The 17,401-nt window shown below is 21.2% G+C and overlaps 1 protein-coding gene across 1 annotated transcript; it reads left to right on the top strand.

The window, feature by feature from the left end:
• Positions 1-268: 268 nt before the first annotated feature.
• On the top strand, positions 269-17,188 carry PF3D7_0504800 (conserved Plasmodium protein, unknown function; the record flags this gene model as incomplete). The annotated part of the gene is made up of 1 exon (XM_002808629.1): positions 269-17,188. One exon carries the CDS (start codon positions 269-271, stop codon positions 17,186-17,188), a length of 16,920 nt encoding a protein of 5,639 aa, XP_002808675.1.
• Positions 17,189-17,401: the final 213 nt, after the last annotated feature.

Genomic DNA, 17,401 nt, shown 5'->3' with positions numbered 1-17,401 from the left:
ATATAAGTACACAAATAGATAAAATATATATATATTTATTACATTCTGTCTTTCCATTGTTTTATTTTTTTATTATTTAATAATTTTATGATTGTATTATTTTATGATTTAATTTTTTTTTTTTTTTTGTAAGTGTTGTGTGTGCATATCTTATAAGCTATATATAAATATATATAATAGACACATATAATACATATTTGTGTTAAAAAAAAAAAAAAAAAATTTATGTAATATATCCACAGATACATTATATTTAACAAGTTAAACAATGGATAAGAGTATTTGTGAAAGTGTGGCTTCGTCCAGTGACTTTATGATATATAATGTGTTGTCAGGAGGTAGAGAAAAAAGCAAGCAGACTTTAAATGAGATAAAAGAATTACAAGAACAAAATGAGGAGGTTATGAAAAATGAATTAAAAGAATATGACGTTGTTAATAAATTAATATATGAACGTATTGATAGCCTTCCTAATATTATGAGTGAATATGATAACTCTATTAAGAGTATTATAAATATGGATCATATGAATAATATAGATAATATATATAATGTGAATAATATATATAATGTGAATAATATATACAATGTTAATAATATAAATAATGCCGATAATAATAATAATAATAATAATATAGACCATAAAAGCTATGAAGATATTTTAACATGTACTATAGAAAGAGATTATGTTGATAATATGAAAGAATCCCCAATTAGTCATATGAAAGATGATCATGTAAAAAAAAATAAAAATAATCATATAAGAGATACAGATATGAAGAGCACACAATCATTTAATTATAATATAACAGAAGAAGACAAAATAAATATGAATGAAAAAAATAATTCTGCAGTAAATAATATGGGGATAACGAAAGATGATAAATTATATAATAATGGGAATTCCTTTCTCATGATAAAAAAAGATCATTCAGATAATATGTATAAAAAAGGTAATGCACCTATTAATATATCATCATTAAAATGTAAAATTGAAAAACAAAAATTGACTTTGTCAGACATGAATAATTATATAACAGAAGAATATTTAAACAGCAGTATACATAAAATAAGGAAACTATCATGTAGTGATGGTGCTATATTAAATAATAAACATAAAAATAATTTTGAATTAATAGACGAATCTAATAATAATTTAACAAACATTAATATAAATAATCCAAAAGAAGAAGATATTTTTCTCATGGATACTTCAGTTAGAGATGAAAAAGATATATCTTTAAAGTGGAATGACCTGAACAATTCAGATAAAAATATAGATGAAAGTAATAATAAAAATGAGAAAGGTCATGATATGAATAAAATTAGTCACAATAAAGAATATATAAAAAGTGTTAGTTTTTTTATGAAGGATACTAAGGATGATAAAATGTCCCATTCGTTATATACATCCAATGAGGAGACAACTAGTTTGAATGATTTAAAAAGGGTACATACATATCCCTCTAAAAAGAATTTATTAAAGGATATGGTGTCATCTATCAATTTGGTGAAGGATGATAATATTTCCTCTGTTATTTGTGGAGAAAATATAAGTGAATTCAATAAGGGGACATTTGGCAAAGCTGATTTGAGTAGTAAGATAAATGATAATTACTTTAAGGAAGATGATAATAAAAATGGTAACAATGGTGATAATAATAAAGATGAAAGTAATATTAATAATGATGAATATAATAATGATGATAATAATATTAATAATGATCAATATAATAATGATGATAATAATATTAATAATGATGAATATAATAATATTGATCAATATCATCATTGTGGTGATACAATAAAGCAAAAGGAAACACCCTCTATTGCTCATAAAATAAAACACGAAGCTATATCCGAAAACGATATGAACAGCGAAAAAAGTTACAGTAGCCAACTTCTTTATGAAGATAAATTATATTATATGCTAAATAATAATAGTCTAGAAAATTTAAATTATACTGTTATAGAAAAATATTCAAGTAATGTAAAAAATATCAAAGAAGTGAGCGATATTTGTTTCAGATTTTCTAGATTAATTATTGGAAAAAATTTTATAAAAAATTTAGAAAAATACCAAAAATTTTATATAAGTTATTGTATACCTATAACATATGAAATTTTGTCATCCAATAGTACAGACTGTAGTAAACAAAGAAGACAAACTATGAATGAGAATTATTTAAATAAAAAATACAGAAAAAAAAATTCATCAATTAATTTTTCATTTAAAAATGGAAAGAAAGGAGAAACTACAGAAAAATGTAAAAATGGAAAGAAAGCAGAATCTACAGAAAAGTGTAACAATGGAAAGAAAGGAGAAACTACAGAAAAGTGTAAAAATGCTTTAGAATTGGAGGAAGCAAAATTTTGTGAAAAAAATAATAGTTCAGAACATCAAAGTTATGTGAATAATATATCTTATGATAATTGTAATAATAATATAAAAAATAGCAAATTTCGAAACTATACACAACTCAATAAAAGAAAGAGTAGTAATATAATTGAAAAAAGTGTCATTATATATGATAGTCATTATATTGAAGGCAAATATATAAATAAAAATAATGTCGAATTTTTACAAGATATTTATCATAAAGTAGATAATAATATATTTGATAAAATTGAAAATGTTTCTTTTTTATTATGTGCTACATTAAATAAAAAAAAAAATAATCCACAAGGTTATAATTCATCTATATTGTTGCAACAAAAAAATAATAATATATTGAAATTATTAAATTATCCATTTGTCATACCAAATAATTGTGAAATTTTAGGAATAGCCGAAATTCCTTTTATTCCTATACCAAATTTGGAATTACCTATAAAGGAGCTAGCTATTCCAAATAATTGTTTTCAGAATTTAATAAAAGGTCCTTCTATATTATTTTATTTGTATATAGACATATTGGAGAGGTCCTTACCTGTTCAAAAGAATAAATATGAGGAAGATAATATGAAAAGTGTACATAATCTAAAGGATGAATTAAGTAGTACAGAAAAAGCAAGAATTTCAGACAGTATGGGGAAAATTATTGAGAAGGATAATGATATTTTTAATAAAAAAGTAGATGGAGATATGAATGTGCTAAATGAGGATATACAGAAGAGTTCAGAATTAATTAAATCAAATGTGCAAGTAGATTATATGAATAATATGTGCATGAATGGTGAAAATGATGTTTTTGAGAATATAAACATTTGTGATGATATAAACATTTGTGATGATACAAACATTTGTGATGATATAAACATTTGTGATGATATAAACATTTGTGATGATATAAACATTTGTGATGATACAAACATTTGTGATGATACAAACATTTGTGACAATATAAACATTTGTGATAATATAAACATTTGTGATAATATAAACATTTGTGATAATATAAACATTTGTGATAATATAAACATTTCGGATAATATAAATTGTTTTGATAATATAAACATTTCTGGTAATATAAATTTTTCTAATAGTTTAAACACATCCAACAATTTAAACATTTCTAATAACGAAGTAGCTTCCCGAAATGTAGATACTTTAATGTTATCTGATAAGTTGAAGGTGTCAACAGATGAAATAAAAACAAATGATGAAAAAAAAAATTATGAACATGTTCAGGTGAATATTAACAAGTCAGGTAATAATTTGGAACATCAGTTAAATTCTGATGAAAATGAAAAAATGAGAAGATCGTTAAAGAGTGAATACTCTGAGGATAAGGAATTTGAGGAATTGATTGAAGAAAAGGAGGAAAGAAAAAATAATGCAATTGTTAATAAAATGAATAGTGTTGATAAAATGAATAGTGTGGATAATATTAACATTGTGGATAATATTAACAGTGTGGATAATATTAACAGTGTGGATAATATTAACAGTGTGGATAATATTAACAGTGTGGATAATATTAACAGTGTGGATAATATTGTTGAAGAATCGATGAATAAATTAAAAGTAAAGGAAAATACTTTAGATGAAAAAAATGAAGATGATGCAGTAATATATATTTATATAGACAAAATAGTTAACTTATCAAAAAAACACTTTACTAATTTATCATTTTGCGTACGATTTTATAAAGATGAGAAATATACATATAAAAGCTTTGATTTGAAGAATGAAATGATATTTGATACTTTACTAAGTTCTAAAAAGAAACTGTGTGATATGCAAGAGGTTATTATAGAGGTGTGGCATGAAAGAGAAGTAGATAAGAAAAAAAGAAAAAAGAAAAAAGAAAAAGAAAAAGAAAAAAAGAAAAAAAAAAATATGATAGAAAATAATATGGTTGAGGAAAAAGTTAAAGACTGTGTTGGTATATTAAAAATAAATGTAAAAGAAATTAACGAAAATAAGAATATAATGTATTTAGAAAAATATAATGAATTGACATTTCGTTTTTATGACGATATTAATTTTATGTTTCGAGTTTTGTTAATTAGGGGTTTGAAAGATATGTATTCAAATATATTTTTATTTTGTAAAAAATATATTGAGAATTACGAAATAGATTCTCGTAATTTTTTGTTGAAAGATAAGAATGACATTGATCCAAACGGAATAAATATTAGGAAAGGAAATATCAAGAAAAAAATAAAGAAAATGAAAAATATAAATAATGTGAATAATATTAATCGTAATGATAATATTAATAGTTCTAATGAGTATGATGTAAGATCTAATTCTTTTCTATCCATTAGTGAGCAGTATTTTATGTATGACTCTACGAACATATATAATAATGAATATTATATATACGAAATACAAAGGGAGGTATTAAAAAAGGGCATACGTAGTAATGTAATAATAAATGGTGTGTTAAAAAGGATGAGACAAAAAATGGAGATGAATAATGTAAATAAGGAAATATCCAAAAGGAAATTTAACACAAAAAATGTTGATAGTGATCATTTGTCTGAGTTGTGTAAGTATGTTATGAATGATAGTTATGATGAATTAGATCATAGGGAAAATATGTATACATTTAAAATGAATATTATGAATAAGGAAAAAACTAAGAATAAATGCAACAATAATAGGAAGAATAATAAGAAGAACAAGAACAATAATAATAATGAGAATAAAAGGGAAAATTATAATTATAGTTATAATAATTATAATGAGACGAATTCAATATATGATGATAATATTTATTATAATAATAGGAACTATTTAAATATCGATTTTGTTAAAGAAGAACTTTTATTATGGAATATGAATGAAGAGGTTGTGAATTTATTAATATGTGATATAAAAACTAATTGTATTAAAGATAAATATATTTTGAAAAGTTTTTTTGAAGAATATATAGAGAAAATATATACAAAATGGGAAAAATTGTCCAATAAAATTTTTGTAAAGAATAAAAAGAATATGAATATAAATGATATATGTGAATATATTGATAGTTTATATATAGATGATGAAAATTATATAAATAAAGAAGAATTTTTTTTATTTTTTGAAGATATTGGTACAATATTTGTTGATTCTAATATATTTGATGAGTTATGTTTATTGTTTTATGATAAAAAAAAAGAATTAATACATTTTTCTTTATTTGTATCCTTAATAATTAAAAAAGGTGTTGAAGAATTAAAAAATATGATATATGGATATGATATATTGTTAAAATTATTTGACTTTTTATATATGGAACATATTAGTATGGAATATTTAGAAAATGAATTATTTAAAATTTCTTTGGATAAAAAAAATTTTTATTCAGAAAAAATAAAAAAGAATATATCAAGAAATATATTAATAGATTCAAATATAAATTATAATAAAAATAAGAAACCAAATGATAACTTATATATGTTTTTAAATGAAGAGGATAATATTTGTTCATGTACCTCTTTACATTTTTTACATTCTATAAGTTTTATTTTAAAGAAATTTAACAATAATAATTTTACAACATATGATTTATTTTTCTTAGTAAAATATATTATACAGAATCAAAATAACTATGTATTATCGGACACGTATATTTTTGTTAATGTCATTAAAGGTATTGAAACCATAAATATAACATACTTCTTATCTTTATATTATATATATATAAATCAAAATAAAAATAATATACAATTAAGAGAAAACCAGGAAAATGACACGTCAGAAAAAATATGTGATGATAATTTAAATAATGTCATAACCATAGAAAGAAATCAAACTCTTGAAAAGCCTCTTCATTCTTTATATAATGATAACAGTTTGTGTATCTCGTATTCTGAAAAGAAAAGTGGATATATATCATCTTATGGGTCTGTCTATAAGGAAAATAGGAAATGTAGCAACACTCTGGGAAATGTTGATAGAAATAAAAATGTTGTCGAGGTATATCATAATGAAAAGGGTTGTATAAATAATATGATTAATAATGATGATGAAAATATTCCATGTGAGAAAAATAAAGTGACTACCACAAGAAAAGTTACAAATGAGTTTGTAAAAGATGAAAGGTTAAGTGAGCATAATGATAATAACAATGATAATAATAATAATAATAATAATGATAATAATAATGATAATAACAATGATAATAATAATGATAGTAATAATAATAACAATGACAATAATGATAGTAATAATAATAACAATGACAATAATGATAATAATTTGGATCCAGACATAAAGAATGTAGATGAGTATTTAATAAGGGACAAGGGAGTATATGAGGATCATCTAAATGATGATCATAATAATGATGATAGTAATAATTATTATTATGATCAAAAATGTTGTGATTTAAAAAAAGAAAAGAATACTTTATATTCATCAAATCCATCGGATAAAGAAAAAAGTAAAAGTCTTAATGAAAATTACAATATAAAAAAGAAGGTTATATTATCCAATAATAATATTAAGAAGGACGAAAATATATTTTATGCTAAATTATATAAAAGGAGAGATATACAAAGGAGTGTTAAAAATTCACTTATTATTATTTACCACAGAATTGTTAGTGGGTTAATAACTATAGAATATGTATGTGAATGCTTAGATACTTTTTTTAATAATATTTTAAAAAATAAAAAAGTAAAAAATAATAATAATAATAATAAAAACTATTTTATGGATAAATTCGAAATTTTAAAACTATTAGATTCAATAGGAATATATACATCTTACGATATATCTTTGTGTATATTAAAGTGGTATATATATCAAATATATAGATATGAAGAAGAAAAAAAAAAAAAAAGAAAAAGAAAAAGAAAAAAAAAAAAAATTGAGTTACATAAAAGTGATATAATAGATAGTTTTGAAGATTTTATATTAAATAATAGTATTTTAGATGAAACTATTATAGAGACTTATAATTTAAATGATCATATAAAAATTATGAAATGGTTATTTGAAAAATATTTATTAAGTGAATATATTAGTGGGAATATATTTTCTGGTAGTACCTTAGAATATTTTTTTCTATTATTAAAAGAAAGGAATATAAATATTACAATATTTTCAGAAAAAAATATATTTACATTTAATGATTTTTTTAAAGAAATTGAAGAACTCAATTTAGAGTTCCCGAAAAATTGTATAAGACTTTTATTTAGTAATTTGCTAGCATATGATTTAACATCATTTAATAGTTTAAATAATAAATTAATTTTTTATGATAATATTGAATCATATTGGATAAGATGGAATAAACTAAACTTTGAACATTTCATTTTTGAAAAAACTAATATAGAAGATACTAAAATGTGGAATATTAAAAATGTTAAATGTAATAGTATAAATAATACATATAAGAACTCTATTAATGATACTATTCATGGAAATAATATAAGTCATTTATTTAACCATGTACAACAAAAAAGAAAAGAACTAACTAAAAATAAAGAAAAGGAAATGATTTCTATAAATATAAATTGTAATTCATATAATGATATAAATACATGTGTACAAGAAGAAGATACTTTTTCTGTACCAAATAAAAGATTTATTGATGTTGGAAATAGCCAAGGGAAATATTATTATTCTTATTTTTATGCTTTGCCATTATATAGTTTATTCTTTTATTTTTCAAAACAAAAAATATTGAGTGGAGATAAGTTGTTAAGATATTTTTTTATAAGTATTTTTAAATATGAATTAAACAAAATAAATATAAATAATTATTTGAATAATTATTATACACTTTATGATTTTGTAGATATATGTAAAGATATCATTTTGTATAATGATAATACGGATGATATATTGTACCGAGAGGACTTTTTTAAATTACTAATATTAATAAATAAAAAATATAAAAAAAAAACAGGTGAGGATGTTATATCGAAAGAAAATTCACTTGAAATATTTTTAAAGAGAAAAAGTCATTATTTTTCTCCCATGTTTAAGCAGAATTGGGGATGTATAAAAAGGGATATAATAAGTTTGGAGCTTAATCTTATCTATCACAATAATAATAAAGAAGAAAGTAATAATGATGCAAGTAATAATAATAATAATGATGATGATGATGATAATAATAATAATTATCATTATTATTATAATAATTATCATTATAATAATAATTGTAATAACTATTTGTTGAATTTACAACAATGTAAAACTTTCAATAATTATAACGAAAAAGATCTACACCAATATTCAAATGAGCGTCTTTATAATAACTTAACAAATGTAAACCTTATTAATAGTAATATAGTAGGGGGGGACTCTATAGAACACAGAAAAATTCTTTTGAATAAAAAAGGAGATATAGAAAATGAAGATGAAGTCATTATAAATTTTTTTAAAAGAAATAAAAAAGTTATAAAATATATTCGAGAATATTTTTATATATTTGTATTTTTTCAAAAGATTATACATAATAAAGAAAATTGTTATGATTTGTGTTTTTATGAAAAAGAAATAGTATTTTATCAAAAGAAATTGAAAGAATATTATTTAAAACGTAATCATGTAAATAATTATAATAGATGTATGAAAAATAAAATAGATAATTATAAATTCTATGATAAATATGGATATGCTATACCTTCCATACAAAAAATGAAAAAAGGAACTAGTAACGATTGTAATGATAATTCTTCTTTTATGTTTTTATATAATGAAGTAAATATTTGTAATGAAGAGAAAAGATTTGGATGTAAAGAATATGCATATATGGTATATCCATATTTATTACTTTTAAGCGATTTTATAAAAAGAATGATACATATATATAAAGAAGATTATGTTGATGTTATAAAAAAATTATTTATTATGGAAAAAAATAAAGAATTTGTAGATGAGAATATGATGGAGAAAGATAAAGAAAAAGACAAAAAGAAAAAAAAAGATGTAAAAAAAAAAAAAAATAAAATTGAACATTCAACCTTTTTATATAAATTAGAAAATATCATGTCAAGATCTGGTAGTTTCGATTATAAGGAATGGAATAAATTATATTTATTGTGTGAACATTTAGATATAAGAATTGATACTTTGATTATACGATTAATTAATATATTAGAAAGGAATAATTATATTAAAGTATGTAATGTAATGAATGGATGTATCTTATTTAATGATTATCATAATTATTATAATAAAAGTAGCTATAATAATAATTATAATGAAAGACATATATTATTTAACCTTATATACAATAACAACAGATGTGATCATAATATAGAGGAAAAGAGTAATATTATAATGAATAAGATAATGGATAATAAGTATAATATAGTAGAACATAAAAAGAGAACACATCGTATGTTTTCTTTATACGAAAAAGAAGAAAATGATATATATATAAAACATATGAAATATTTAATAAGTTTCAATAAGTTAATATTAAATGATTTATATATATATAAGAAAATAAGAAAACCAAAAAATGAAAAGATATGTAATAATATGAATATAAACAATTTAGATGTATATATATATAAATATATAATACATGATAGATTATATATAAATTATTTATCTTATTTATATATCAGAATATTATTTAATGAATGTTTATTAACAGGAATAAATATTAATACAATATTTTATGACATAAAAAATAAAAATACATTTATAAATATATTATTAAGATATTTTAGTCATATATTTTGTGAGTATGATATAAATATTCTTTCAAAGAATTATTCCTATCAAATTAATATGACATCTATTCATTTAAGTGAATATCATAATATGGTATCTTTAAAAACATTTCTTAATGATATATATGAACAGGGATTATATTATAATACTTATTTAAGGAAAATATTATTTTCTTTCTTTTTTAAAAATTCAAATATATTTTATATGTATATGAATCATGGACAAGAGAAAAACGGTGAAGACAATTTATTATTATCATGTGAGAAATTAAAACAAATATTATGTTATAATGGAATATTTTTGTCGTGGGCAGAAATATATGATTTTTTCCAACCGCTTAATAAGTATTGTGTAATATATCATAATAGGTCTTATGATAAAAGACATGGGGAAAATGAAACTCCCTATATATTAAAAGCGTATATCAATATATATAATTTGGTAAGTATTTCAAGGAGGATGATAAGAGGAAGGTTGGACGATATTAAAAATGTTGAAAATGTTATAAGTGTTGATACTAGTATAAATATAGAGAACTATAATAAAAATGAGATATCTGGGGAAATATATGATGAAGACCAAAATAAACCTATAGGTCATAATAATTACATGAATAAAAACATTTCAGATCATATATATAATAAGAAGGTGTTACAGCAAGATAGTATGGAAGAAAGGCTATCAAATGTAAATCATGGTTATATTATGGATGTCGATAGAAAAGCAGAAAGGATAATTTCATCATCTAAATATAATAATAACAAAACCTGTGTTTTAAAAAGAGATGGTTCAGTTGAAATGAACAACGAAATAGAGAAGGAGGATGATACATATTTGGGTAGTACGAAATATATAAATAGACACATATTATTATGTCATAAAATTGATGAAGACGTGAAAGATGAATATACAAAAAATCAAGATACATATAATAATAATATGAATACCTTATTTAAATTAAACGAATGTGATAAGAAAAAAGGAGAAATAAAAAATATGTCCCTAAATAAAAATGATAATATAAAGAAAGGGTGTTATCTAAAATGCAAAAGTCAGAATGATGAAAAGGATAATAAATTGCTAAATAATAAAAATATTACAACAATTAGTAATTATATGAGTCCATGTATTTATTCTAATATGAAATATAACATTTTAGAAACGTCCAATAATATATTTTATAATTTGAGTTTCACAAAATTAACGTTGGGAAGATTACTATATCTATTATTTTTAAAAATGAATAATTTAATGATAAAAAAAAAATTATATTTTGAACAAATATATTTCGGTATGAAGAATATAAATTATGAAGATATAAAAAAAAAAGAAATGGAAAGAGCGTGTACTTTATTTTTAAATATGAAAAATGATGAATTGAATAATATTATTCCTGATAATTTTATATTATATAAAAATGATATAAGAAATGGTATCTTTTTTAATATATTTCTTTTGAAAGATACGTATGAAGAAATGTTCTCACAAGAACAAGAGGAAGATGCAAAGGTCTCTATATACAATTTTATATCTTATTATGAAAAAAAAAAAAATGATACAATATTTTCGAATTATTCATTTGTTTACAATTTTAGTTTTGAATGGATAAATTGTATGAAACTAAAGAATGAATATATAACTAAGGAGGATTGTGTGAAATTAATTTGTTCTTTTAATATGGATAATAAAACATGGGACGAAAATAAAAGAGTTAACCGTGTAAAAATAAATGATGATAAGATAAAAGATAATAAGACGAATGAGTTATTTAACAATGTAAATATTATAAATGAAAAAAAGAGCTTATTATCTCATACATTATCAAAACAGGAAATGATGAAAATATTTGAAAAAAATATTAAAGGGAAATGGAAAAAAATCTTATTATCTATTTTTGATGAGAAGAATTTTTATGTTCATAATTTACGCATATTTTTTAAAGAATTTACTGGTATAAATACATATTTAAGAAAGATTAAAGAAAGGAAGTATAAAAATAATTTTAAGGATAATAAAATATGTGATGATAATAAAAAAGAAGCTGATTCAAAAATAGAACATTTAAAAGTAGAACATTCTAAAGAACATTCTAAAGAACATTCTAAAGAACATTCCAAAGTAGAACATAGTACATTTTCTTTAAATTATTATTGTTGTCTTGGTGGTGAAGAAATATTTCTATCGAACATATTTTTTGATTACAACCAAAATAATAATATACCTCCTTTTGATGATAAGATAAAATCTTGTGATGATAAAGAGAGTAAAAGAAATATATATAAAGAAGATATTATATATATAAATCATCTATTTGATCATAAGTTTTCTACCATAAAAGAAAAAGATATTATAACTTTATTTAAACATAATAAGGATATGATAAAAATAAAATTATATTATAATGAAAATGTTATAGCAGAAGCGAATTTACATATCCTAGAATTTTTTTCTATATTAAAAAACAAGGACAAGATAAAAGATCATAAAACCTTATGTTTTGTTGTTTCTTCTGAGGATACACAAAAAGATATTTTATTTTTAGATATTGATATTTATTATGAAAGAAAAAAAATGTATGCTGATATGCCTATTTTCCAAACTACCAATAGAAAAATAGAAGAACACAAGTTTGATGTGGAAAATGTGATTGAATATATAGAGCAAATAAATAATAAGGATCAGCCAAATGTAAGTATTGAAAACAATAGAAATAAAGGTAGCATACCAAAAAATGTGAACACAGAATATTGTGTCGATACTCATAATAAATTAAATGATGTGGATGATATTGTGAAGGTTACTAATGTAGAAACGGATGTAAATACAAATGAAATGAACATTACGCCAAATTTAGAAGACCAACAAAACAATTTTAATAAGGATGATGTTCTATGTAATAGTGCTGAATATACTTTATTGAGAAAAAAAAAAATCGGAAATAATTATTATTTAGAATATAATAAAAATGAGGAATTCCATCCTAAAAAAGGAAGTATAAAAAAAGAAGAAGACATACAAAATGTTACACTTTTAAAAAATAAATCATTTGTTAGTTTTGCGCACTTAACTATAGATCATATAATTATTCCGATATGTTTAATAAATGAAATTAGTAAAAATGTTATAGAAGGACATGAAGGGATGAAATTACATGAAGGGATGAAATTACATGAAGGGATGAAATTACATGAAGGGATGAAATTACATGAAGGGATGAAATTACATGAAGGGATGAAATTACATGAAGGGATGAAATTACATGAAGGGATGAAATTACATGAAGGGATGAAATTACATGAAGGGATGAAATTACATGAAGGGATGAAATTACATGAAGGGATGAAATTACATGAAGGGATGAAATTACATGAAGGGATGAAATTACATGAAGGGATGAAATTACATGAAGGGATGATATTACATGAAGGGATGAAATTACATGAAAGGATGAAATTACATGAAGACATATTTGTTGCGATTTATATTGAAGTATATGAAAAGGTGAGTACATGTGAAGAAACAAAAAATGAACAACATGTACAAGAAGATGAAAGAGGTAGGTACAGATTATTATCTTGTTCTGTTCCGAAAATAATAAATTGTAAGAAAAATGAAAATATGAATTTTACGAGTGAAGTATGTGTGGATCCCAGCATGGGTTTTCTTCCTACCAATCGATACGATGATAAAGATAATGAGGTTGATGATAATAATTTTGATCCAAATAAATTTCATAATAAATGTAACAATATATGTCATAATGATCATCATGTTGAGGATCACAAATTTAATAAACCCCAAGAGTGTGCAGGAAAAAATATCAAGCTTCATAAAACAATGACCAACCTGAAAAAGAAGGAAAAACATATAAAAATATTTGAGAAACATTTAAATATACATAATATAAAAGTAAAACATCATGAAATTATTAAAAGTAAGAACTTATTTATAGAAGGGAAAATAATTATAAGGGCCATTATATCTTTAAATTATATTTCAAAAGATATAGTTATTGGGGAGCATTGTTTTAAAATAAAAAATATGTTATATAAAAATAAACGTATGACATATTATTCAGAGAATTTATTTCATTCTATAAATAATAAAACGGAAACATTATCAAATGAAAAAAAAATAAATGACAAAAATGAAGTGTGTGATAAGGAAAATAAAACAAATGGTGATAAAAACCTAATGTATGATCATCTTATAAAATGCGAAAATAATAATAAAACAAGTTCGAGCAACCCAGTAGATAATAATACCAAAACTGTTTCTTCTGAAAATAATATAAAGAATAATATAGAGAATAACATTTTTGTGAAAAATATTGTGGAAAAAAATATTATTGGATATATATCTTATCAATATGAAATAAAAGAATATAAAAATGAAGATTATGAAAAGGTTAATAAATGTACACTTCCAAATTTTATTCCTATATATTTTTTAAATAGTGATGGTGATAGTGATGATAATGGTGATGGTCATGGTCATGGTCATGGTGATGGTCATGATGATGATAATGGTGATGGTCATGGTGATGATTTATTATATAATACTTTATATGAAAAATTATTTAGTGATATATTAAGAAAATTAAATTATAGAAAATATGTTAATGTAGACATGTTTATATATTCTTTAAAAGTTAGTTCATATAAAAAGCATATAAATTATTTTAAAAGATTTTTCTTTTATTTTATAAAATTGGACAAGAAATTATTTTTCCCCTTAAAAAGTGTATTAAAGATATTGGCCTTACGAAAATTATCGTTTCACTTTTTAAGTTGGATAAATTATTTTTTTCATGAAATACAAAAATATTTTTCATGTTTTAATTTTCTTGGTATATTTGAATGGCCCTACTTATTAAAATGTGTTTTAAAATCTCAGGATGAGTACATAAAGGACGAAAAAAAAAAAAAAAAAAAATTAGAAAATAACAAGGTGGTTACTAAATATAGGTACACCATTGGTGATAATAATGATGATGATAATAATAACAATAATAATAATGATGATGATAATAACAATAATGATGATGATGATAATAACAACAATAATAATAATAATGATGATGATTATAACAATAATAATAATAAAATAAAAGAGGAAAAAACAAATTCTGTCGAATCGAACACATGTAGTCATCTAAACTTTACAAATTGTAGTAATGTATCCATAAGATATTCAAGCATTAAAAATTATAAGAATGAAAAAAATAATGTAGAGAAAAAAACAAAAAAGAGAACAAAAAATATTCAAGGGAAAATGTTAAATGAAAAAGATTGGTGGCTGTTAAATAATTGGAATTATTGGCATTTAAATTGTGATAAAAAAAATTATTTCTTCTTATATTTATTTATAAATGATATACTTCTTTTTTATGAAGAAGAAAAAAACTTTTTTAAAAATAGGAAGAAATATAAAAGGATAGATGATGATGGTATTTATAATAATAATTATAATATATGTTCATTTATTCATGTTGATAATAATAACGAAGAAAATGATCAAGATAAACAAAAGTTTATATTCTTAGATAATAAAAAGGAAAATTACAAAAGTGGAGGTAATGACTTACCAAGAAAAGAAAAATATAACTTATTAAATTTTAAAAATATAAAAAAAAATACACATCTAAATAATATAAAGAATGAAGAAATAACATATTCTATCTTTTCTAATACAAAAAAGAAGAAGAATGACTACTTATCAAATGAAAAAAAACAAAGAAAAGAAGTAATAAATAATACTAATAGGAGTAATAATAATAATAATAAGACATCTATTTATCAATACAACACATTGAAAGATACAGAAAATAATAAAATTCCATATGATCATATAATATCAAATAATAATTCACCATATGATTTTGTGGAAAAAAAAGAAAAAAAAACATTTTTCAATTTAGGTTTTCATGATAATTTAAAAAATAAAATTAACAATCTGTTTAAAAATGATAAAAAAGATTATTTACAAACATATAATAAATATTACATTTTTGTAAAAGTGAAAAAGTTACTTTATCCCTTACCTTTTATAAATAATAAAAAGCCCAATATATTTTTAACATACCAAATTGTATTGAATAATTATGATTTCATTAATAAACATGATATATTTCCTTTCTCCTTAAAAAAAAAAAAAAATTATATTATTAACAAAGTTCAAGCACAAACAAAAATTTATTATAATGATTGTTATCCATATATTAACAATTCAGAAATATTAAAATTACCGGATATAAAAGAATTAAATAATACTTTTAATAAACATTTTGTACAAACTCAAGATGGACACTTGGATTTTTATCTACAAAACTTATCATTACAAATAAATTTTTATCATGTCATGAGTAATAAATATATAACATCTCATCTTAATATTTATCAAGAAAATGATAGAATCACATCAAGTAATAATATATATGATAATACATCAGAATTTTCAACGAATATTAATTTATATAATATGGAATATGAAAATAATAAACATAAGGAAAAAAATATATTAATAGCTAAAGCATTCATTCCTTTTAATTTACTCTTAAAAAAAAACAAAACAAAGATTAGTGTGCCATTATTTTTCTCTCCATTTTTTACAAAAGGTGTTAATAAAAATGAAGTTGAAGTGATACTAAAATATGATACAAATATAAGAGATTATTTAAAATATGAATATATGAACGATATACATGAGAAGAATAAGCATAGGGGCGGAACAGAACGTAACGAGGAGGATACCAAAAGGTGTATCCATATAAAAGATATAAATAGGAATAATAATATAAATAGGAATAATAATATAAATAATAATAATATAAATAATAATAATATAAATAATAATAATATAAATAATAATAATATACATAATAATAATATACATAATAATAATATACATAATAATAATATACATAATAATAATTACAGTGACCTGTATTATAAAAAAATCAAGAACAATAATATACATATGAATCAGCTTAGTATATCAAATGATTTAAATACTAGTTTACGTGTTATAGAGGAAAAAAATAAAAACGAATTTATCGATTTGTCAAATATACCTTTATTAACATTACCTAAAATTCCTCCACCCATATCTTAATTTGTTTATTTATGCATAAATCTTTTGTTTTATTATAATTGTTAAATTTAAATTTTTTTTTTTTTTTTTTTTGTTATTAAATATGTCAACATATATATATATATATATATATATATAATATTTTATTAATAGAAAAATAAGAAAAAATTAAAACACTGCTCTTCATTTTTTAAAAATAGTAATTTTATATAAATTAAGATATACATACGAAGA

Source organism: Plasmodium falciparum, assembly GCF_000002765.6.
Source record: "Plasmodium falciparum 3D7 genome assembly, chromosome: 5".
Taxonomy (NCBI): Eukaryota; Apicomplexa; class Aconoidasida; order Haemosporida; family Plasmodiidae; genus Plasmodium; species Plasmodium falciparum.
This window is presented reverse-complemented; position numbering and strand designations above follow the sequence as displayed.